This window comes from Vulpes lagopus, chromosome 21 (genome assembly GCF_018345385.1).
Source record: "Vulpes lagopus strain Blue_001 chromosome 21, ASM1834538v1, whole genome shotgun sequence".
Taxonomy (NCBI): Eukaryota; Metazoa; Chordata; class Mammalia; order Carnivora; family Canidae; genus Vulpes; species Vulpes lagopus.
In genome coordinates, this window is record NC_054844.1 from 37,362,153 (window position 1) to 37,386,646 (window position 24,494).

At 35.5% G+C, this 24,494-nt stretch overlaps 1 protein-coding gene across 4 annotated transcripts in view; it reads right to left on the reverse strand.

Moving 5' to 3' along the window:
• SCAF11 (SR-related CTD associated factor 11) overlaps positions 1 to 24,494 on the reverse strand; it is a 73,615-nt gene that overhangs the window by 39,206 nt on the left and 9,915 nt on the right. For 2 of the 4 annotated variants that reach the window (XM_041735808.1, XM_041735806.1), the window contains exons 2-4: positions 14,776 to 14,829; positions 7,219 to 7,300; positions 4,308 to 4,465 (exon numbers count right to left, since the gene is read on the reverse strand). In XM_041735808.1, the coding sequence (XP_041591742.1) occupies positions 4,308 to 4,465; positions 7,219 to 7,279 (219 nt within the window). In that variant the 5' untranslated portion in view covers positions 7,280 to 7,300; positions 14,776 to 14,829. Of the gene's footprint in view, positions 1 to 4,307; positions 4,466 to 7,218; positions 7,301 to 14,775; positions 14,830 to 24,494 lie in introns of those variants that run through there. The other 2 variants (XM_041735807.1, XM_041735809.1) reach the window with 2 other exon arrangements.

Sequence of the window (24,494 nt, forward strand, 5' to 3'; positions counted from 1 at the left end):
AAATATATTCCTCACCTGTCTGCATTGGGCACTGTTGTTTGACTTCTTCAAGAACTGTACTCATCATAGTAAGACCCTCTTCATTTCTAGTCTCAGAAGAGAAAACATACCTTTGCCAGCTGTTCAATTTTGATTTCTTTAACCTTACTTTCTCAAACTGAAGCTGTGAGCATTTGATATAAAATGGAGGGCTGAGATAAATAAGTTGAAGGAGGATAATTTGCTTATAGCAGAAAAGTTAATCACATTTTAAAAGTTACTTACAAGGGAAATATCTTACTTTAATATAAAAAACTCTAGTGGATTATCAAAACCTCCTGATCACATATACTGTATGTCCCTTTAAACAAAATAATAACTCTTAAATACTTCACACATAAAAATGCTTCCAAGGCTTTAAACTTTAACTGTTTTAGGGCCAAAATTTTAACCACTTCTTGGCAATCTGTCAAATCATAAACCCTATTTTCTCAACCTGTGTGTGTGTGAAAGCAGTATCTAAAGGGAATCACAATTATGATCAGCTGTCATGACTGCAGCTGTGTGTCAGACTTCTGTAGCCTTCACCTTTCTAATTATCTACTTTAAAATGTGCAAACTCAGAGGATGAAGATTAAACTTATGGGCAAAGTAAAAACTGTCAATATGCTTAGACTATAGAGGTATAATATAGATAAAATTTATATAAGTAATATAAGTAAAATATAGGTACATATATATAAGTAAAATTAACTTTTTGAGTGGCTGATAAACTTCAGTGTATTACTCTGTACATATTTCATCAGTACAAAGGTCTTCCTTGTTTGGTATAGATTCTCAGCTCTAATATTAAAGCTTTAATAAAAATTTCAACTTTCCTTAAGTGTCAATTACTGTTTATTTCAATACAGGCCTATCATGCAAGAATTTCTTGAAATTAGTGGACATGCTTCATTTGTTCTAATGTCCCCAAGGGCAAGAAATTACGATATGGGCCATGAAGGCCACTACGGGTTCCATTACCCTGAATCTTTCTGCCCTGGGTAAGGTGAATTGTATAGAATACCTGCAGAGTAAAGCTCAGTTACTTGATCATCTACACGGCCTTGACTTTGGATATAGGTATTTTAGGAGCATGAAAAATTTCAGGAGGGTGTCTGAAATAAATATACTGTGCTACTATATGCCCAAGTTTACTTTTTTCTTACAGAGAATTTCTACAAGGCCTCAAATATTAAGGTGAAAATAAATAATTACTTCTTTTTGGTTCTTGCTATCTATTCTGAGTCATATTTTAATGAACCTGGAGTTCATTAAAAATCTCAGATAGCCTAGCTGAATTTCTGAAAGACATACACTAGGAAGATAATTCTCAACCCTTTTTGCACTATTTTCTTATTATGTAGATTTCTAGTCACTATAAATCTCACGTTGATTTCTACCTTCCTACTAAAAGTTAAACATTGGTAAAATTTTGAACTATGGATCAATTTTTAAAAATTATTTTAATTTCAGGCTATTCCTTGAAGTATTTAGCAACAAATAAGGTTTCAGAATCCTTGACTTGAATATTAAATAAAACACTGATTTAAATGAAAGAATATTTTAAAAAGCCTTAGTATAGGACCTGGCTGGTTAGGAGCCTCTAAATACAGATGTATATCCCAATCACAAAATCCAACATAAACTGCAAGTCCCTCTTTAGAAAACAGAAAGTGGCTAAGTCCATTAAGTGTCTGCCTTTGGCTCAGGTCATGATCCAGGGTCTGGGATCTAGCCCCGCATCAGGATCCTGCTCAACAGGAAGTTTGCTTGTCTGCTTCTCCCTCTCCCTCAGTCCTTCCCTAACTCATGTTTTCTCTCTCAAATAAAAATAAGTAAAATCTGTAAAGAAAAAAAAAAAGGAAAAAGAAAAAAAAACAAAAGGTAGCTAAGGAAAATGAGAGGCCAATAACAACTAATGAAAAAAAAAAAAAAAAACCACCAGTGAATCTGAAATCTGATTCTATTTGTCAAAGCACATACATGCTTCAAAACACATCCAAATTTTTATCTTACCAATAAAAGATTTAAATGGAAAATTTAATTCAAAGCCTAAGTGATTCTGTTAACCAATATTCATTTATTATTTATAATGAACAATTTATTGGATTGTGCTCTTGTTACTGTTCAATTTAATGATGGCTGCTATCCTGATTAGGGACAATGAAATAATTCAGAATAACCTCTGGTTATTCTCTGCTTTCAAGGTTAATTACTTCTGTTTAAACAATATTACAATGCCCTACCTACTTTCTTTTAAAAGCAGTTTGGCTTCAATAAATGTTTATATCCAAAGGAATAATAATACAAAGAGAAAATATTACATACAAGACAGGTATTGATTTCAACACTTATGTTATCAAGTATTTCTAACTTAAAAAAAATTACTAGGTGGCTCAATAAAGCCTTCAACTCGATTTCAACTCAGGTCATGATCTCAGGCTCATGAGATCAAGACCTACATGGAGTTTTACACTCAGCTGGGAGCTGGCTTGAGATTCTCTCTCCTTCTCCTTTTTGTCCTCCCCCCTCCCCCCCTGCACTGCCATTCTCCCTCAAATAGAATCATGAAAAAAAAATTCTCAGCAAGAGTTAAAAAAATAGGTAAGTTTAGAACTGTCTGATAGAGTTGAAAATGTGCATAGCACACAATCGACTAGTAGTTCCACTTCTAGGTACATACTCTAGAGAAACCTGGAACATGTACACCATGATAAAGTATATGATTGTATTGAAGTTGCATGTAGAGCACAAGGATGGAGAATCATGTCTATTCTATACATTCTAACTTCAGAGAAAAGCATATGCTCAGACTATGCTGCTGAACCTTACAATTATGTGATCACTAAGTACAATTTTATAAAGGCACTGAATTGAAACCCTCTACCCATCTAATAACATTGCCTCTCTACAGAAGCAAAATCTCTATTTTTAAGATATTTAATCACAAAGCAAACTAAGGTGCGTTAAATTCAACACAGATGAAATCTTTAATTGGATGGCAGAGAAAAATATTCATTCATTAGTCAATGCTCCTGCAAACACATCAAGATTTATAATTATATTAAATAATTAAATTAAACCCAACATATTTTTTCCCAAAATACATTTTTACTTCTGCTTAGTCCCTTCTTGCCAAGATCAGTTTAGGCTTTAATCTAATTACAACTGTTTCCAAGTATACTACTATGAATTTGATTGGTATAACAAACCTTTTTTCCTCCTCCCAGAACTCAGCCAAAAAGTCAGTATACAGTTATATTCTCCTTTCTATATTGTTATTGAAAATGTAAATAAAACACAGAACTTTGAAAACCCCAATTATGTAACAAGCAATTAATTCCAATGTGCTTAAGGACATCAAACAATCTGAATGCAGCTACTGTTAAAAATATTTTTGTGATTTATCTCCTTTATTCATTTTTACACACTGAAAGACTACTAACTCAGAAAATACAGCATGACTCCTATGATGAGTTTTTATTTCACAATTCATAACAATAGGGCTTATAATGCATACTCAATGATTCAATGTACCATTACCATGATCTACTTGGCCTGAACTAAGTCAATATAATACATTAAAAATCTAAAATATCCTTACTACCTATGAAGAATCTCAGTAATATCTTTAACTCGGACTCTGAAATTAGTTCACATTACATTAAAAACAGGAATTAGAAAAGGTAGTTCGATATTCACTTCTGCCTCTTTAAGCTATGAAGTCTTGGTCAAGTTCTAAAACACAAATCCAAGCTCCTCATTTATAAAATTGAAGAACACTACTACATCTGCTCTTATTATACCACAAGGCTGATGTAAAAAGAAATCAAATAATCTATGTAATACTACTCTGAAAAATATAAAACACAAAACAGACAGAATGTGTTATTAGTAGTAAACAGATATTATCCCAAGAGGGTCAAGTACACCAAAGATGAATCACTGCATTTCTACTACCCACCCCCCCCACCCCCCCGCCAAATCTGTTATTCCTGTAAGGTTGTTTTTTTTGTTTTGCTTTTTTTTGTTTGTTTGTTTGTTTTTTAAGATATGCACTTAAAAATGTTTAATTATAAAAGAACAAAAAAGATGTGTTAAAAAAAAAAAAAAAAAACAGAAGAAAATATACTGACAGCATTTGAGTAATACAGGTAAATTTGTCCAGAGTAAGGAAAAAAGCTGTTACTGTGAAATAACTTACAAAAGGCATTATCAAATCTTTCGGTAGAATGATATCATGCTAAGGAATTAAAATACAATATTTAATTTATTCTCAGACTCACCTCTGCCCATTTAAGAATACAGGTCATGCAGAAGACATGATTACAGCTTTCTGGAAAACCAACTTCTTTCTCTAATAGGCAATTAAGACATATCGGACATCTGTCAGCTTCACTGTACAACAGACCAGTGGTAGCAGTATTATCTTTGTTTTCTTCACCTATAAAGTAGAGCAGCCATATATGCTTTCAAGTTTTCGAAACCAAATGACATGTTTGGGGCAGTATCATGAATAAGATATTCTAAAGGGACTCCCTACTACAAAAGTATTAGATTTTACAGTGTAACAAACTCACTCCTTGAGTACAATGCCTTGAGCACAACGTTTACTCATCTATATTTTTTAGTAGGGAAGTAAAAAGAATTAAATAATAGCCAGATGGTTCAAAAATGTTAAAAGCAAAAAAAGATTACAGTGACAAATCTCCCACTCAAACCTACTCCCATCCATCCAGTCAACGTGTAACACCCATCCACCCAATGCAACGTATATAACTATTAAGTTTCTTCTGTGTTCTTCCAAAGATTTAATGCATAAGCATCTCTTAAAACACACCCTTTTAAAGCTCCTTCTTCACATAAATACTAGAACTCTATACACACTAAGTCTGCTTTTTATTTTTTAAACTTATTGATGGACATTCACTTATTTCCAACTTCGGCTATTACAAACATGTTACAATGAAAAACTGTCATTTCGGGCAGCCCAGGTGGCTCAGCGGTTTAGCGCCACCTTCAGCCCAGGGCATGATCCTGGAGACCCAGGATCGAGTCCCATGTCAGGCTCCCTGCATGGAGCCTGCTTCTCCCTCTGCCTGTGTCTCTGTCTCCTTCTCTCTCTGTGTCTCTCATGAATAAATAAATAAAATCTTAAAAAAAAATTCTGTATTAAAAAAAAGCCATTTCACATTGTTAATAGCGTATCTATAGGATAAATTCCTAAAAAAGGAATTATAAGATAAACATGTATGTACAGTTGTAGTCTGAATAGATACTGTCAAATTTTATCCCTTAGGTTTTGTACTAATTAAATGCCCACCAGCAACAGAACCAACATGCAAGAATATGCACTGTTGGCTTAAAAATAAATTAAAAAACCTCCAAGATTCAACATAACATGAAACGCAAATTTTAAAAATGGTCAGCTGAAATGCAAACAATATACACCAAGCAAATGGAAAAGTGGGGATCATCCTGGGAGCAAATGTCTGTATTAGTGCTCATATCTAGAGACTAACCCTTACAACCAACTCAGGAAGCAGAACTGATCCTAAGAGACTTCCCTACTAAGTCAAAGACCCCAAATGAGGCTAAAGTAAAGCATGGGTTCAAGAAACAGCAAATATAAATCCTCTGAAGGAAAACATCCCTTATGTGGACCCTGAGAATTCTATAGATTAAGTTTAACAAACATGCATTCATAATCAAACATTACCAAATCTAAGAAAATAAGCTGCCTTGAGTAAGAATCATCAGAAACAAGGACTTAGATTTTTTACATTTTATATATTACACATGTTAACCATAAATTTATTTAGATGCCCACTGGCTTCAAATATCGGAATTTTTTACATTTTATATATTACACATGTTAACCATAAATTTATTTAGATGCCCACTGGCTTCAAATATCGGAATTTATTCACTACAGAGAATAATTAGACAGCATATTAGACCCAGAAGAAAAGAATATTTGTGAACTGGAAGAGAGATCTGAGAAAACTACCTAGACTGTAAGAGACATACAAGGAGATGTAACCTGGGAAAGGAGAGTGGGAAATGAGATCAGAACAAAGTCTAGCATACTAATTGAAGCCCAGAAGAGAATAAAGAATACACACTAGTTAAAACAGTAATAGCTGAGAAATGAGAAAACAAACAAAAAAGATCCAAAAGATAAAGGACATACACAAGAGATGGTAACCAAGAGAAATGAAAATTATCCATGCCAGAAACAATGTAGCAGATCTTTTTATTTTTTTTTAAAGATTTATTTATTTATTCATGAGAGAGAGAGAGAGAGAGAGAGAGAGGCAGAGGCAGGCAGAGGGAGCCCGATGCAGCACCCAATCCCAGGACCGAGGATCATGCCCTGAGCCAAAGGCAGATGCTCAACCGCTGAGCCACCCAGGCATCCCCAACATAGCAGATCTGTACAACATCAAGGCATCAAAGATAAAAATAAGATCTAAGAAGAAAAATGAAGATCATTTATAGGGGATTGACAATTAGGCTGAAAAGAGATTTCTTGATAGCAAAAGAAAACCAGAAAATGGTTAAATAATGTCTCCAAAGTGCTGAGAAGGGGGAGGGGAACCCTATCAATCCAGAATTGTGTATCTCCGAATAATTTTGAATACAAAAACTTAAGAATCTACCACTAATAGACTTTCACTAAAGGAACTTATAGTGTTTTTCAGGAAGAAAAGAAGAAATGGGAGAAGAAATTTCCCCCAACCACTATTTATATTAAAATACCAATTAATTTGTGGTGTTTCAAAAAGAAAGGGTGACTATAACCCATAAATCAAGAGTAGGATGATCAGAGTTAACTTTAGAAACAGAAGAAAAAAATCAATGCCAAATATTTTTAAAAACCCTAACGGAAGATTACAACAACAACAAAAACAGAAAAGTATATTCAGAAAACATCAGGAAATAAAAATTTAAGAAGAAAAAGAAACTTCAAACAAACCAAAAACCTTGATCAAGCAAAAATAAGACATGGGAGGAGGAACAAAAAATGTGTACATGTCTTATTCAGGTAGCATATTCAGGTAGAACAATAAAAAGAAGTGAAAACCGAACAAAACAAAAAACCACTCTGGTATTTTGAAATATATTCAAATGAACAGTTCAGAAACACTAAGTTTTGCTTTCAACACACAAGCTTTATAAAAAATAAAAAGTTACCTTCCATATCTTCATACTCCCGATCTCCCACATTTAAGGTATATACAGTCTTCCTCTTCATTTCTCCTTGAGAAAGGGTTTCCTATAGGATGAATTATAACAGAGAATTTTTATGTTTGCTTTCTCCCAGTATCAATGAAAAACAAAAACCCCCAGAACTATAAGAAATTATTTTATACATAAAAGAACACAGTACAAGCCAAGTCAGTAAATTTTACATATAATCCAGTAGTTTTTTATACTCCTTGCCATCAAGTCTTACTGAAAGGAAAAGCCTTATATAGGTACTAAGCAACAAAGACTAAATGATAGATTTTATGGAACAGGCTTAAAATAATTAGAGTTTAGGGAAAAGAAATCAATTTGAACTGGAATTTTCACTGAAGGTGATAGGTTATGTGTGTTAAGGAGTTTAAGGCATTTAAGGAACAACATAGTATAAAGTAATAAATACATTTAACTAGGCCAATCTGACAAGAATGAGTAAAAAGTATGAGAAAGAAAGAAAGAGCATGTGTTGTGTTGTGTGTGTGTACTGTAGAGGGATATATGCCAAGAAGTTCATCTGAAAGACTATAGTCATGAGTAAGGAAAGCAATAAGCAGAGCAATGTAAATCAAGTAGGGACAGATTACAAATCGATCACCAATGATGGAGAAGTTCAGATGCAATCTTACAGATTCCTCTGAAGAAGACTGAAATGATAAAAAGAATATAAATGCATCTTTTAAAAGAATGATCTGCCAGCAAAGCACAGAAATGGATTATAGCAGGGAGAGAAGCAGAGAGATTTGGAATTAACAAGAATTTGAGATATGGTAACTAAAATACGGGGAAGGAGTCAAAGATTATTCTGGCCTAAAGGACTAAGAAAATGGCAATTCCAAAAGGTAAAAAGAGAAATGTGGGAAAGAAAATTAATTTGTTAGTAAAGGGCAATAAGTTTTTGAGGTAAAATTATTTTGTAAGTCAACCCAAAATTCTTTCTTGAACTGATACAAAACACATGATTCTAATGAGCTGTTCAAAAACATTCTGGAATATTTAGGCACAAGAAATCCCGAATTTCATCAGTTATAATTCTTTTTTTTTCATCAGTTATAATGCTCCCGCAATTATACAAAGTAATTTTTCTATTAGTTTCTTAAATAATTTAAGCTTACTAGTTTCTACATGTAAAGTACGTATTGCCTAGGAAAAAATTTTTAAGCTAAATAAGGAGAAATGCAAAGACCCATACTTTGGTTCAAAAACCAAATGTAAAGCAGATAAGAAACTTAGCAGCACAAAGATAAAAGATTTAAAGGTTTTAGTACATTAAAAAGTCAAAATCAGTAAGGATTAGAGTTACTTTAAAAAGTTAATTTAATCACAGTCTCCCTTAATAAAAGATTGTCAAAAACAAGAAGAAAACTTCCCTTCAGCCTACATTTGCAAAACTTTAGTTCTGATGCTATTCCCCTTTAGGGGACAAACAACAAAATGATGAATGTCCAGGAAAGATGACCAAACTGGTGACAGCCCTGGAGATTGTATCAAATAAAAAAAGGTAAAAAGTAGTAAGAATGTTTAGCCTGGAAGAACAGAAAAGCTTAAGGAGAAGGTTAGCAGTTACTTTCAAATGGAATGGGCTGTACTAAAGGGAGGTAGAATAACCAACCTATCAATGAAGACATTCAAACAGAGATCCAATCACTTCCGTGGGCTTTTTTTTTTTTTTTAATTCAAAGATTTACTAAGTGCCTTAGGTATACTATTAGGCAATGCTCTAAATATAGCACTGAATAAGAGACAGAAATTCCTGACCTTACATTCTAGTAGGGGAGAAACAATGAACACACTAAAATATCTAGTATGTTGAGATGTTGAAAAAAATAATTATAAAATAAACCCACAATTATGAAGAAGTCATTATTTCCTACAAAGTATTTAGTGAAAGACTTTCTGATAAAGTAAAATTTGAAATGGCAATCTGAAACAATCAAGAGAGAATTATGTGAATACTGAGAGGACCTATATTCTAGGCAGAAAAGAACAGTAAATATCAAAGTCCAAAGGCAGAGAAGAGCAGCATGTGTGATGTGTTCAAGGAAAAACAAGGAGGTTAATGTGGTTAGAATAGAATGAAAAAGAGGAAAAGTAATAAAAGAAGACAGAAAGGTAATAAGATCATGCAACACCTTAAGGGCTAAGGTAAACACACCTGTTTCTTTGAATGACATGGGCCAGTAGCAGATTGTAAGCAAGCAGAGGAGGTGGCAAAGGAAAAAGCAAGGAGACTAATCATCTAGGGAGGGAGATGACAGCAGCTTGTACCAGAGTAGCAGCAATGGTGATGAAAAGGGTTCAAATTCCAGGTGTTTTCAAAATACGGCCATCAGGATTTGCAGAGAGAACGGAAGTCCAGGATAATTCCAAAGTATCAAGAGTCCAGGATAATTTCAAAGTATTCTGACCAGAGCGACTACAATAACGGAATTACTGAGACAGATTACTTTTAAAATATTCTCTCAGTCATAGGTTACTCTACTTGGTATTCACTTAGAAGGACAGTATCAGTATCACATGGGAACTTGTTACAAACACAGATACCTCAGGCACCATTCCAGACCTAGTGAATAAGAATTTAATCAAGATCTGGACATGATGGGATCCCTGGGTGGCTCAGAGGTTTAGTGCCTGCCTTTGGCCGGGGCGCGATCCTGGAGTCCCAGGATCGAGTCCCACGGCAGGCTCCCAGCATGGAGCCTGCTTCTCCCTCCTCCTGTGTCTTTGCCTCTCTCTCTCTCTCTCTCTCTCTCTCTCATGAAGCCTGCTTCTCCCTCCTCCTGTGTCTCTGCCTCTATCATAAATAAATAAATAAATCTTTAAAAAAAAAAAGATCTGGACATGATTTATACCTACCTACGTTAACACCTGAGAAACACTGCTCTAAACTTCCCAACTTAATTGATTTTGGAGGCATATTGTGTTCCTGATATGATCTATAATTGAGTGTAATCCTTATGTGGGGAAATTCATACCACATCAACTCCCCTGGTATCCTACGTATCTAAGAATAAAAAATATTAAATGTGATAAAACGTCAATTTGAAAATTAACATAATATTTTAAAAATCTAGGAAGTTATCAAAATATGCAATATACCATTCCTTTACGTAGCTAAATAATTTATGTCCTACTGGGTAGTCTAACCTTATGCTGTTTTCACATTTCCTCCCTTAAGAATATTAAGCTTATATTAATATATAAATTACAATTTATAACTAATATTTTACAGTGAATACTGCTCTATTTTAATTCATGCAATGAAGTACATAAGCAATAGTTTACCACTTAGAAACTAAGAAGCCTCAATCAAGTTACAGACTACCCTTGTTAGAAATCTGCTTAAAAAACTAAGTGCTCCAAATTCTTAAAGTTCTATGCTTCTTGAGTACATCATGTATTAACTGCTGCCATATCTAAAAACAATTAGGCTACACTGCCAGTTTATTCACTCAAAATGATAGGGTTTAGGCATTTCACTAGATAAAAGTCACAAATTTTAGTTCAACAACTTAGAAACTTATAGTTTGTTCACATTTATTTGTTCTATCTGCCTCAATTCCAATTTTTAATCTAAGGATTCATAGTTTTTAATATCAGTTTTGTTTTAAATTTCCAGTAACAGGAGCAAAGGAATACAATGCAGACTCTTAGTCCTAGGCCAATATTTGTCATAAAAAAAAAAAAAAAAACCTAAGAGATAAGCCATGGGTGGGCAGGACTATCCCTCCTGTGGTTATCCAAAAAGTTAAATATAACTTGATTTTATGGTGCTATTTATGATTCTGAATCATGTCGTATTCTACCTATGCTACTTAATAGTTCAACCAAGTTCTGTAATTACCTATAAACCAAACCGAATTTTCTTTTAATTTTGGTTTACTTCAATAAATTTCGAAGAATGGTTCTTCATTCTTGACTTTAAGTTAGTTCTGTTTACTTTTCAGATGATTTTAATTTACAGATTTCAATCTTTTAATATCTCTTCCCAGGCTCCACCTTTCCAAGGTACAGTATCTCTTAAGTCTGTTATCTCTAACAGAATGATCTTAAAGCACTTGTATCTTCCAAGTTACCCTTCTTATTTCATTATATAATTGCTTCTGTTATGTATTAGAAATACTATTCCAAATATGTTCATAAAAACAGTTTGGGGGAGAATGGCCTAACTTAAAAATTTTCTTTATCACAAAAGCCATCAACTTTTAGATGTGGAATTTAAAACAAAACGAAACAAAAAACAGCACTAATACAAATCAGTTTTCAGAATTCAGAATTCATTCTTCCCAAACCCTGGAATACATGGAAGTGAGAATCCTAGGCCAGCCATTATAGTGCATTCAACTAACAGTAGTGTAGAAGACAGTTCAATTTTCTAGAACAGGACTGTCCAACAGGGAATTGTTCTATCAAGTACTTGAAATGCAGCTAGTACAACTGAGGAACTAAGTTCTTCATTTTCTTTAGGTTTTAAATTAAATTTAAGTAATTCAGTGTGCTTACTGGCTCCAGTCACAGACAGCAAAATTCTAGGATATAACTACCATCCTCTATAAAAGAAAACTGTTTCAAGTTACACCTAAGAGGCTAACAATGTATTTTCTCTTGTTGCTGAAGCACCTCAAGCTTCAAGGAATCAGAGAAGGGACCAGAGGTTCCTGGTAACAGAAATTAAACATTTTAGCCTTGACTAGCTCCACTTAAAATTCCTATCCTTCCCTTCCCCCCATCCTTTTCTCTTCCAAAGCCTGTGTCCTTCCATTGACATCCAGTTCACACTTTTAACTTTGCTCTCCTTGCTCCCTCCTACTGTCCTTCAGGCCAAGCCCATTGTATCAAAAGATATGAACATCCTAGTTAAGACTCAGACCTAACTTCAAATCCCAGCTCCACTGCCATGCATTAAATAGCTGTTATTATTATCATCATTACTTTTTAAAAAAGATTTATTTGTAGAGAGCATGCACGCCCATGCATGAAGAGGGGCGGGGAGAAAGAATCCTCAACCTGACTCCCTGCTGAGCACGGAGCCTGATGTGGGACTTGGTCCCAGGACCCTGAGATCATTACCTGAGCAGAAATCAAGAGCCCATGCTCAAGCAACTGAACCATCTAGGTGCCCCTATTGTTATTATTAGTGCTAGTAAGAATATAAAAATAGGGAAGGGTAATAAAAGTGTTAACTGCCCCTTTTTTTTTTTATTTTCCCTAGACACAAGTGAAAGACAAAGACAACACCGAACTGAAAAAATACAAATCAACATTTCTGAGTAACAACTAAATTGATCAAGTCCACTAATATTCTGTCAGAAGAGTACCTCAGATCTTTTGTGCACACACACAAGGACATATGAAAGGCCATGAGGAAGTTTAACTCTATTTCCCACCCCACTCCCAAACCCAATCCTGCCATTACAGATTCTACCATAGAAGAGAACAGATAGGCTAAATGAGAGCCAAGGCTGAATGAAAGGGATACTGGGAAAAAGTTAAGAGCTATCCCTTTGTTGGGCATACTTATGCCAAGGACAAAGCATATTTCATGAAGATGCTAAATACTATACTGATTCACATGGCTAAAGTCTTCAGAGTATCCAGTGACTCCCAGAACCACTCTCAGATAATCTATTCTTTCTCCTTCATTTCCAATCCTCTATCCAAGATAAACTGTTCCCAAATTCAATCCCCTGTCCAAAAAACATTCAATTTAAAAAGAAGGGGCACTCAGTAAGGTACTCTGAGTGGTATATTTCAGTGATTAATGACTTGGGCACTGGTGTCAGTCAGGCAAACCTGTGTTTATGATATTATCTAGCAGTAATAAACACTCAAATGTTAATAACCATTACAATTAAATGCACAATTTTTCATCTCAATCCCAGTCTTATATAAAGCCATTAACTGCCTCCCAATTATCTATTCAGAAATTTGATCCTCCCTTTAAGAATGTTATTTTCATTTGGAGAAACTATAGCAAAGCTATTTTTTACTGATATCTCGGGAGGGATAGTGTGCATTATCATAAGCCAGTGGTCAAAAAACTGGCCAAGTTTTTCTGTAAATAAAATTTTGTTGAACACAGCCACGCTCATTCATTTACATATTGCCTATGGCTTCTTTCACAGTACAGTGGCAAAGATGAGTAGCTGAAAGAAACCATATACACTGCAAAGCCTAAATAAAAATACCTATGACCTGGCCCTTTCCAGAAAAAGTTTACAGATGTGTTTCAGTCTCTCACTGCAGAAGGCTCTTCAAGTTTTCTAAAGTATAGGCATCTACCTACATCTATATTCAACCTGTACTCTGGCATGACAGTTACTTATTACACATCTTAAGTCCATGGTTCTACAACCCTGTCCTTGGGTTCCTTTTAAAACACCCCTGAAGGCTATGTGATTTTGTTGATTTATCTACATTTATTTTACCAATCTGGCTTAAACTATCACAGATATTTGCTCTAGTGCCCTCAGCTAATTCACTTCAGAGTAAGGTTAAGGCAATTAACTCCTTCAGTTTAATAAATATTTCCTTTCCAAGTCTCTCTGCTACATAATCAACTCAGTTCTGCTCTGTAACTGTTGATTTGTAAAACCCTCAAAGTTGTTTTGTTTTTTCTACCTGTATAACAGTTTTATTGGAGTTTGTAAGTAGATTTCTTTGCTTCACATGCCTGTTCTGACATGTTTTTGTTTACAATATCCCTCACCTGCATGTTTGTTGCTGAAGCTTTAATATTAGTACTCTTAAGTATATAGACAGAACGTCCCTTTAAGCACAGGTTTTAGAAAAAAAACTGTCTACGTTCAAACTGCAATTCGTCTGCCACTTACTAGCTGTGTGACCTTAACCTCTTTAAGCTTGTTTCCTCACCTATCTAATGGAGATAATACTAATAACCACTTCGGTCATTATGAAGACTAAATTATATAATCACATAATCCTTTTAAAGTGCTTAGCACCAAAACTAGCACAAAAGAAATAACAACTAACGCACAGGCACAAACACATGAACACCATCCCACCCTAAGAGGATCTTAAGTATATTACAGGATGGAAGACTGATAAATCTTTAGGACTCTAAGGAGAGATTTCAATTATTTTAAAAACTACTGTATTTCAAAGAATATCTACATAAAGAATGTGAGTAAAGAATTCACAAAATTTAAATCTGTCAAATAGCTTTTCAAATAGATAATACAAAAATAAACATGCTCTTTATTCTACACCGATAGTATTTATCAAGATTCCTATTTATCTGGAGATAAAAATGTTGAAGCAAGAAAAAAAATCTAGGAATCAAAAAGAAAACAATCCTAGGATTTTTGCATCCTATCCTACTTTATACAGGTATAGGAGATAAAACACCAAATGGTTTTAACATGGCAACTTCAGAAAAAAAGAAGAGGTTATATGTAAGTAAAGCTATAACCAGAATTTCCAGAGTAGTACCTAAAAGTGTCATTTTAATTTTTTCATAAGTATACAAATATTCACAAGCCCTCTTACCTTTAAGATTCTTGAAGTCGAGGGGTCACGTAATCAGTTTTCCAGCAAACTATTCTGGGGAGGGAATTATGAAAATTAGTCCTATTTTACTTCACTTTCACCTAGCAACTCCCCTATTTATCTTGGGTTCAGAAAAAAAGAAAACAGGAAAACATAAAAGATGATTTATTCCAGAGGCCTCTGAATAGTGAATACAATTTATTTACAATATAGGATATTTTGACAGAGTAACTATATGCCTTCATATATGAAGATGCACACAGGTAATGGAAGCAAACAATGAAAACATTCTGTTTAGCACAAGAAGTCACATTTCAGCGTACAGGAAAAAACCAACTGAAAACAAAGTAATGGAGAATTAGAAAAAGATCTACCTCAACAAATAGACTGGTCTCATCACCTAAGAAGACAATTTCGAAAAAAATACAGAAAATTCAACAACTACTAGAATTTAAATTACTTGCTGAACTCCAGACCTGAAATATGCTTAACCAGCAGTTACTTCTTTATTTTTCCTCTTTGTTCAGATAGGACCCATACCAGACTCTCTACCTTGCTACAGCCTATGTTTATTTATTCACTCAATATTTAGTCAGTGCCCCTATTTCCTAGGTGCCATTAGGCCTTACACACTGACACACCTGAGAATAACAAAAATCAAAAATTACAATACAGGGATCCCTGGGTGGCGCAGCAGTTTGGCGCCTGCCTTTGGCCCAGGGCACGATCCTGGAGACCCGGGATCGAATCCCACGTCAGGCTCCCGGTGCATGAAGCCTGCTTCTCCCTCTGCCTGTGTCTCTGCCTCTCTCTCTCTCTCTGTGTGTGTGTGACTATAATAAAACAAAACAAAACAAAAAAATTACAATACAGTACAGCAGGTGCTGTAATGGGGGTAAGCACAAGATGTAACAGGAGCACATAATAAGCACCAAATCCTTGCAACATATATGCATTTGTAAAAAAGGCTTTCCAATTGAGACCAAACAGATTAAAAACGCATTTTTCTAACTCCCTGACCATTCTGTACCACTGTGACATTTCCATCTTTAAAGGACTCAGAGCTGGAATTATCAATTTTAACATGATAGTGAGAATTTTAATTTTCAAAACAAAGGAAGGATACATGTAAATCAGAGCACACAGTTAAACTGATGTTCTATGTTCAACTTCCTATATGGAAATGACCATTAGGCAAACATAAAAGATAACACTGTGCCAGACCCCACACCATGAAGGTTTATCTTCCAAAAAAGGTTTTCAAATAATGGATGGACATTCACACTGCCTGTGGACATTCTACTTTGTAGAAATAGAAGTATCTTTTCTCTTTCTACAAATTTTATAAAACAGTATATTTCACACAATTATCTGCCACACAATTAAAAAAATAATCCGAGGGCCTGGGTGACTCAGTTGGTCAATTGTCCAACTCTTGATCTCAACTCAGATCTTTTTTTTTCACCTCAGACCTTTTTTTGTCACCTCAGACCTTAATCTCAGGTCATGAGTTCAAGCGCCACACATTAGGTGAAGCCTACTTTAAAAAATTTTTTAAAAATAACTAATAGGGGACGACGCCTGGGTGGCTCAGTGGTTGAGCGTCTGCTTTCAGCTCAGGGCGTGGTCCTGGAGTCCTGGAATCAAGTCCCACATCAGACTCCTTGAAGGGAACTTACATCTCCCTCTGCCAATGTCTCTGCCTCTTTCTGTGTGTCTCTCATAAATAAATAAAATCTTAAAAAAATATAAAAACACTAATAGGTCTTTAATAAATGTCCCTTTAACACAGTGCTTTTTCAACATCACATTTTTTAAAAAATAAAAATTTTTTTCAAGATTTTATTTATTCATGAGAGACAGAGAGAGGCAGAGACAGGCAGAGGGAGAAGCAGGCTCCCCCATGGGAGAAGCAGGCTCCCCCATGGGGAGCCTGATGCAGGACTCAATCCCAGGACCCCGGGATCACAATGCAAGCCAAGGCAGACACTCAACCACTGAGCCCCCAGCAACCCTAAATATAAAATTCTTACTCAGAATGAAGAACCAGTAAATTATATGTAGTAACAGCAACAAAATTTTCATTTCTACCAATAGTTTCAATTTCACCCCAACTTTATAACTACTGAAATGGATATGAAACTTAAGACTTTCAATCAGTTTTAGTTTTTGCGGACTCATTTATATGTTGCAATGGTCTGAATGTTTTTATCTCCCAAAATTTACATGTTAAAATGCTGAATATGTGATGATGTTATTAGTAAGTGGGGCCTTTGGGAAGTGCTTAAATCATAAAAGTAGAACCCTCAAGAATGGGATTAGTGCCTTATAAAAAGAAGCTCCAGAGAGATCCCAAGCCCCTTCCTTCCACCACATGAGGACGCAAAAGAAAGTCTGTGACCCGGAAGAGGGCCCTCACTCAACCATCCTGCCACCAGAACTGTGAGAAATACACTTCTATTGCTTATAAGCCATTTGGTTTGTGAATTCTGTTATAGCAACCTGAACATATAAGACACATATTCCTCTTTCAGTTACTATTCCACATCAGGCCCTGGAAATACTTCCTATATTTAATGTTGGCTAAGATTTTCAGTGATGTGGTTGCTTGTCAGCAACTGATCAACCACAGGAATTTCTGAGAATCTTTCATATTCAATTCCTTCACTCTGGACCTATATCCAAAAAAAGCTTGTTTTCCAAGCACCATTCATCAATGAACAAAATAATCTTATATCTTGTTGTTTCAAACAAACGGAAAATAAAAAGGTGAAGTCATCCAGACTTATCAGCCTTATAATAAAATCAGCTTCCCATATCAATTAAGGAAGTGAAGATATGCTTCAGAACGTCTCTATAATTTTTGTGCAACACGTGAGAGCCAAGAGTCCACTAATATGAAGCATACCACCTCATACTTAACTCTACAATAACCAATAGCCTAATTTTTAAAGAAAATCATTTTTTAAGAAGATTTTACTTGAGAAAGGGACACCACAAGTGGGGAGGGAAGGGCAAAGGGAGAGGGAGAAGCAGACTCCCCAGTGAGTGGGGAGCCTGATGCAGGGCTCAATCCCAGGATCATGACCCAAGCCAAAGGTAGACACTCAACTGACTGAGTCACTCCAGTGCCCCTCAAATCATTTTGAGAGAGGGAGGGAGAGTGTGCATGTGCATGCATACATGCATGTGAGTACAAGCTGGGGGGAGGCAGATGTAAAGGGAGACGCAAACTCTCAGTTGAGCAGAAAGCCCAATGTGAGGCTCAATCCCAGGACCCTGAGATCATAATCTGAGCAAAAGGCAGACACTTAACTGAGTGAGCCACCAGATGCCCCTGAAGTAAATCATTGTAAAAGGTTAGAATGCATAAAGAATAAAATATTTCCAAAGTGAAGGGAAACTGGAAATCCTTAGAGAGAAAACAGATTGAAAATAGGAAAACAGGTTTTCAAATGTAATATAATTACAGAAAATGAGAGTTCATCAAGACTATGCTCTAAAAGAGACATTAATTTTCCTGTTTTACATTACATGTAGCATCTCCGCAATAGGGCTTGCACTGTTACACACAGGATCACACATATGTTTAAAGAAATGTAACTGAGAGACCATATTTAACTGAATAAGGAGATCCTAAATCTAAATGAGGAGATTATCATTACATTCTAAAACTGGTAATAAGTAATCTGGGGAGTTCTGGTTCTGGGTAAAACGGAGTAAGCACATTCCACCTTGTTTATCTCATTGACTGAAACTATAAAACCCAGACAGAATAAAAGACACAGCTAACTGAAATTTTGAAAGTAAGTAACAACAGGTGAATTGGGGAAGAGCCCAGAATCTGATATATTATCAGGTTGGTAGTGGGCTTATAATTTTTCCATTCTTCCCCCACCCTGGGCTTAATTGGAACCTAAACCCAAAAAGTGGCTATTGGTAAAAGAGAAAGAGATAGAGATAGAGATAGAGAGAGAGAGAGAAAGCTAGCTCTAGGAAAAGCCCTCTATCTCTGTCCAAAGAGTGGAAAGGGGGGGTCTCCTAATGGCTCAGAAAGAGTAAGGGGAATCTCTTCTTTTTCCGTTTTTCATTCCCCATGACCCAATTTCCAAGCAATCCTGTGGTGAGAGTTGCAACTGTGGCAGCAGCATAGTCAGCAGGAGCTTAAAACTCTGAGGGAAAGGTACCATCCTCACTGAGTAAAGAAACTGGACTAATCTCCGTTTTTCTCCTGTCTTCCTGTCACTTGCTTCCAGATGCAACTGTAGAAAATATGCACCACAGTGAAATAAATGAAATGAAGACTGGGGTTTCTAGCCAGGGGAAGAAAGCAAGGAGGGTGTCCCAAGGATCTAGAAAATACCATGGGCATAATAGGGGAAAGTTTAAGTAACTTGTAAGTTAGTTATGAACTCCCAGCTCACCCCTGAACTGTACATTTATAGGTTTAACCTTAAGCAGCATACCATAGACTCAATACTAAACCTCCATACAGGTCACAGATTGGTTACTGCATAATACACAATAAGAGAAAAATCCAAATGTAGTACAATGGTTTTGAAAATAGAACTGAGATTAAAACTAGAACCTAAAGAAAGGTGGCTAGAACTTGTGGTCTAAAACCCAACTGAATCAACTACGTGTCCAAACAAAAATATCGACATTCTCCATAGCATTTAAACAAGACAGTAAAATTCATATGTTTAAAATCTCCAAAACACAACTCAAAATTACTTGGCAGGGAGAACAAAAAACCCTCAAACTCCTGTGGGAAAAGAGAATCAGCAGAAAACAACACCAAGACAACACAGATATTAGAACACTGGGTGAATTACCTGACAAGACTTTAAAGCAGGTATAAAAATGTTCCACAAATAAGAGCAAATACTCTTGAAACAAATGGAAAACTAGAAAGTCACAGGAAAAAAAAAAAAACACCCACAAAACACACAAGATATAAAGAATCATCAAATAGAAATTTCAGAACTAAAAAATGCAATACCTGAAATAGAAAATACACTGGACTCAATAGCAGAATGGAAACTCAGATCAACAGAAATTACCCAATCTGAAAAATAGAAAAAATACTGGGAAAAAAATATTGAAAACAAAAATAGTGCCTCAGAGACCTGTGGGACAACACTAAAACCCTAACATTCACGTCAAGAGCCCAAGGAGAAGAAAATGAGTTCTAGAAACTCCCAAATTTAGTGGAAGATATCAACCTCTAAATTCAAAAGGCTCACAAACCCCAAATAGGATAATGAAATCCATGCCTACCGAAAATTACAAAGTAAAAAATCTTGCAAGCAGACTGAAAGAAACAGTGCATTACTTATGAGGAGAAGGTGGGCTAATGATCTGAATAACTAATAATACTGCATCAGGAACTACATGGAACAGAGGGAGTGGAACAACATGCTTAAAGAACTGCTAAGATAGAAAAGAACTGTAAGCCTAGAATCCTCAATCTAGTAAAATTATCCTTAAAAAGAACACAAGAAATGATGGAAGAGCAACACAAGTGATAAATATCTGGATAAATATAATTAACTACCTTCCTCTTGAATTCTTTAAAATATGTTTGGCAATTAAAAGGAAATATTACAAAACTTTCTAATAAGATTTCCAATACATGTAGATGTAACAGAAGACAATTACAACATAAAGGGAAAGGGACCCCAAATGGTAATAAGAATTCTGTATTTCACTTGAAGTAATAAAATATTGATTCTAAGGAAACTGTGAAAATATAAATGTATTATAATCCTTAGAGCAATCACTGAAAAAAAAAATGATATCTAGGCAAAAAGAGAATAAACTGGACTACTAAAAACTGTTCAAATAACCCAAAGAAACAGGTTACATAAGAACAAAGAGAGAATCACAAAAATAAAATGGGAACACCTGGGTGGCTCAGTCAGCTGGGCATCTGACTCTTGATTTCAGCTCAGGTGGTGATCCCAGGGTGGTTGAGATCAAGCCCTGGTCAAGGGCATGGAACCTGCTTAAGATTTTCTCCCTCTGCCCCCACCCCTACTCACATGTATTCTCTCTCTCTCTCTCTCTCTCCCTCTCCAAAAAATAAAATAGTAGGGCAGCCTGGGTGGCTCAGTGGTTTAGAGCCACCTTCAGTCCAGGGCCTGATTCTGGAGACCCGGGATCGAGTCCCACATCGGGCTCCCTGCATGGAGCCTGCGTGTGTGTGTGTGTGTGTGTGTGTGTGTGTGTGTGTGTGTGTGTGTGTGTGTGTGTGTGTGTGTGTGTGTGTGTGTGTGTGTGTGTGTGTGTGTGTGTGTGTGTGTGTGTGTGTGTGTGTGTGTGTGTGTGTGTGTGTGTGTGTGTGTGTGTGTGTGTGTGTGTGTGTGTGTGTGTGTGTGTGTGTGTGTGTGTGTGTGTGTGTGTGTGTGTGTGTGTGTGTGTGTGTGTGTGTGTGTGTGTGTGTGTGTGTGTGTGTGTGTGTGTGTGTGTGTGTGTGTGTGTGTGTGTGTGTGTGTGTGTGTGTGTGTGTGTGTGTGTGTGTGTCTCATGAATAAATAAAATCTTAAAAAAAAATAGTAAAACTAAATCCAAACATGTCAACAGTTAGAATATGTAAGATGCAGCAAAAGCATGACTACATCAAAGTATTTACATTAGAAAAGATCTCAATGATCTAACTTTTACATTACAAAACTAAAAAACGGGGGCACCTGGGTAGCTCAGTGGTTGAGAGTCTGCCTTTGGCTCAGGTTGTGATCCCAGAGTCCTGGAATCAAGTCCCGCACTGGGCTCCCTGTGGGAAGCCTGCTTCTCCCTCTGCCTATGAATCTGCCTCTCTCGGTGTCTCTCATGAAAAAATAAAATCCTTAAAAAAAAAAAAAAAAAAACTAAACTAAAAAAAGAAAAAGATCTACAAAGCAGACAGAAGGAAGGAAATAGCAGAAATCAATGAAATCGAAAGCAGAAAAACAGAAAAAAAAAATCAATGAAACCAGAAGCCTGTTCTTTGAGAAATCAGTAAAATTTAAACCTCTATCTAGCAAACAGCACTGAATAGCATGAGTACTATTTATAAAGAAATTAAATCTGTAGTCTTCCAAAAAAGAAATCTCCAGGCCTAGATAATTTCCCTGGTGAATTTTACTAAACATTTAAAGAAATAACACCAGTTCAACACAATATCCTACAGAAAAATGGAAGATACTTTCCTAATTCATTTTGAGCCTAGAATTATTTTGATAGAAAAGCCAAAGACAGTACGAGAAAAGAAAATATTAGATTTAATCAAAATAAACTACAGTATATTCAGCCATATAATGGAATATTACTCAGCCAAAAAAAAGAAAGAAAGAAAGAAAGAAAGAGCACTTTACTCAACAACCTGAATGAATCTTAAAGGCAATATACTCAAGCCAACATCAAAAGGTTACATCCTACACAAATGAATATATATGACATTCTCAAAGGCTAAAACTGTAATAACAAAGAATTCTCATCAGTTGTCACTTGGGTTTGGGTAAGGTTTACCTACAAAGATACCATCAGGGAGCTTTTTAGAGGTCATAGAACCATTCTGAATCTTGACTCTGGTGGTGATAATACAAATCCACACGTGTATTAAAATTCACAGAACGAGGGATATCTGGGTGGCTCAGCAGTTGCACATCTGTCTACCTTTGGCTCAAGTCATGATTCTGGGGTCCTGGGATCGAGTCCTGCATCTGGCTCCCCACAGGGAGCCTGCTTCTCCCTCTACCTATGTGTCTGCCTTTTTCTTTGTGTCTCTCATGAATAAATAAAATCTTTTTTAAAAAATAAATAAATAAAAAGTTAAGATCCTTCTATGTGCCTATCTACTTTCATGAAGAGTTTGATAAGGAAAGAAAATCATATGAAAGGCTTCCACTATTTCTCCAAATGAGAAATAATATAAAAAAGCAGTATCATGTTATATGTCCTTCAACAATTTCAATATATATTTTATGCAATTCTTCTCTAATAACCCCACCACCACTGCCTAAGGTATGGTGGAGGGAACAGAAAGGAGGAGCTGATTGTGCAATCTTCACTTGTCTTCAAGATTCTTAACTCCATTTTCTCATCCCTATTTACTAAAACAAGATGACAATTCAAATGGTAAAGGCAAAACTAAAGCTCTTCCTTTTTTGGTTTCTTTCCATCAGCAATTCCTCTATGTCTGTTACAGGTCCCTTGAACAGAAGAGCTTTAAGTGTGGAAAAGCGGAATTTACATTCAGAAGATTGTTATGCTTATTAAAGACCAAAAAAAAAAAAAAAAAAAAAAAAACAACTCTCAAAAGAACAGTGAGGTGGTAGAGACTCATCTAACTAAACCAAACTTCTCAGGACTAGCTACAGGAGGAGCCCTTGAGATCAAGAGCACCATAACCTCTTACGTAGCAAGCAGAAAGGCCCAAAGAAAGTGATCCTGGATGGAAGTGTGGGAAGTAGAGGAACCGGTATCTCTTCATCTTTTTTTGTAATCCAAAACAGAAAAATTGTCAATTATATCTTTAATGTAACCTTTGTTCTACCTTAGAAAGACGCCCAACCTGAATTGGCAATCCCAGTCTGGCCACCTCCCAAAAACATACATAGCATAGGAACACTTGCAAATAAATCCTAAGAATTGAAGAAGAATCAATGACAATAAATGACCATACACAAATGCCTGGTACAGGAGAATGGAAATGGAGTTCATCTATAAGAGGGGGGAAAAAAGGACAACATTTAAAACACTGCTTCTGAAATATTGCTCTGTTGTGTTTAAAAAAGATTTTAAAAACATTAATTATAGTTTCAACCCCAGAAATTAGAGTCTTTTTTACACGTATGCTAAAGGTCACTCTTTGGTTCCTCAAGAAATGTCATTCTCTAATTCTTTGTAAATTGGTACAAATTGCTATAGTGGAACTAGTATTGAAAAGAAAAAAGTAATTGTTTTGTGTAGTGAGCAAGAACAGTGCTCTATTGCAGCTCTATTATCTGAATTTCTTAAACTCACCTAGTTAGCACAGATAAATATAATTTTATGTTACAATGTATATAATTAATGTATTCCCAAATGACTATTTCACATTTAAAGAGACATTTCACAGTCCTGCTTCTGTAAAACATTACTAATCTGGAAATATGTTATCACTTACTATGAAAACTTACTTAAAAAATAAAAAAGAACATTCTTCTACACTGACATCAAGAAGATACTGGGATTCTTTCCTAAACGTAATCTTATTATAAATGCTTCAAATGCCCCAAGAGCTGGACTATTGAGTATGCATTCCATACTACCTCTAGATATTACTTTCTGACATTTCCTATGTTATCTCACTTAACTTTTACAATATTTTGTGAAGACATCTCCATTCTATATACAATGAAATTAAGTAACTTGTCTAAGGTCACAAAGCCAGTTTTAAGTATCAGGATAGGAACTCACTAGCCCTTTGCCAGAAAACAAAAACAAAAACAGAAAACAAATATTAATCCGGGTCACTAGATGTTAAAGGAAATTAATGGAAAGGTGCAGATTCTCAGGAGAGAAATAGTGGCTATAAAAAATAGATGGAAAAACAAATGGAAATTTTAAAACTGAAAAATACAGTATCTGAAATAAGATCTCAATAACAGACTGGAAATACAAAAGAATGATTCAGAAAATGTGAGGATACATCAAAAGAAATGATCTAATCTGAAGAAGAGAGAAGGGAAACACTG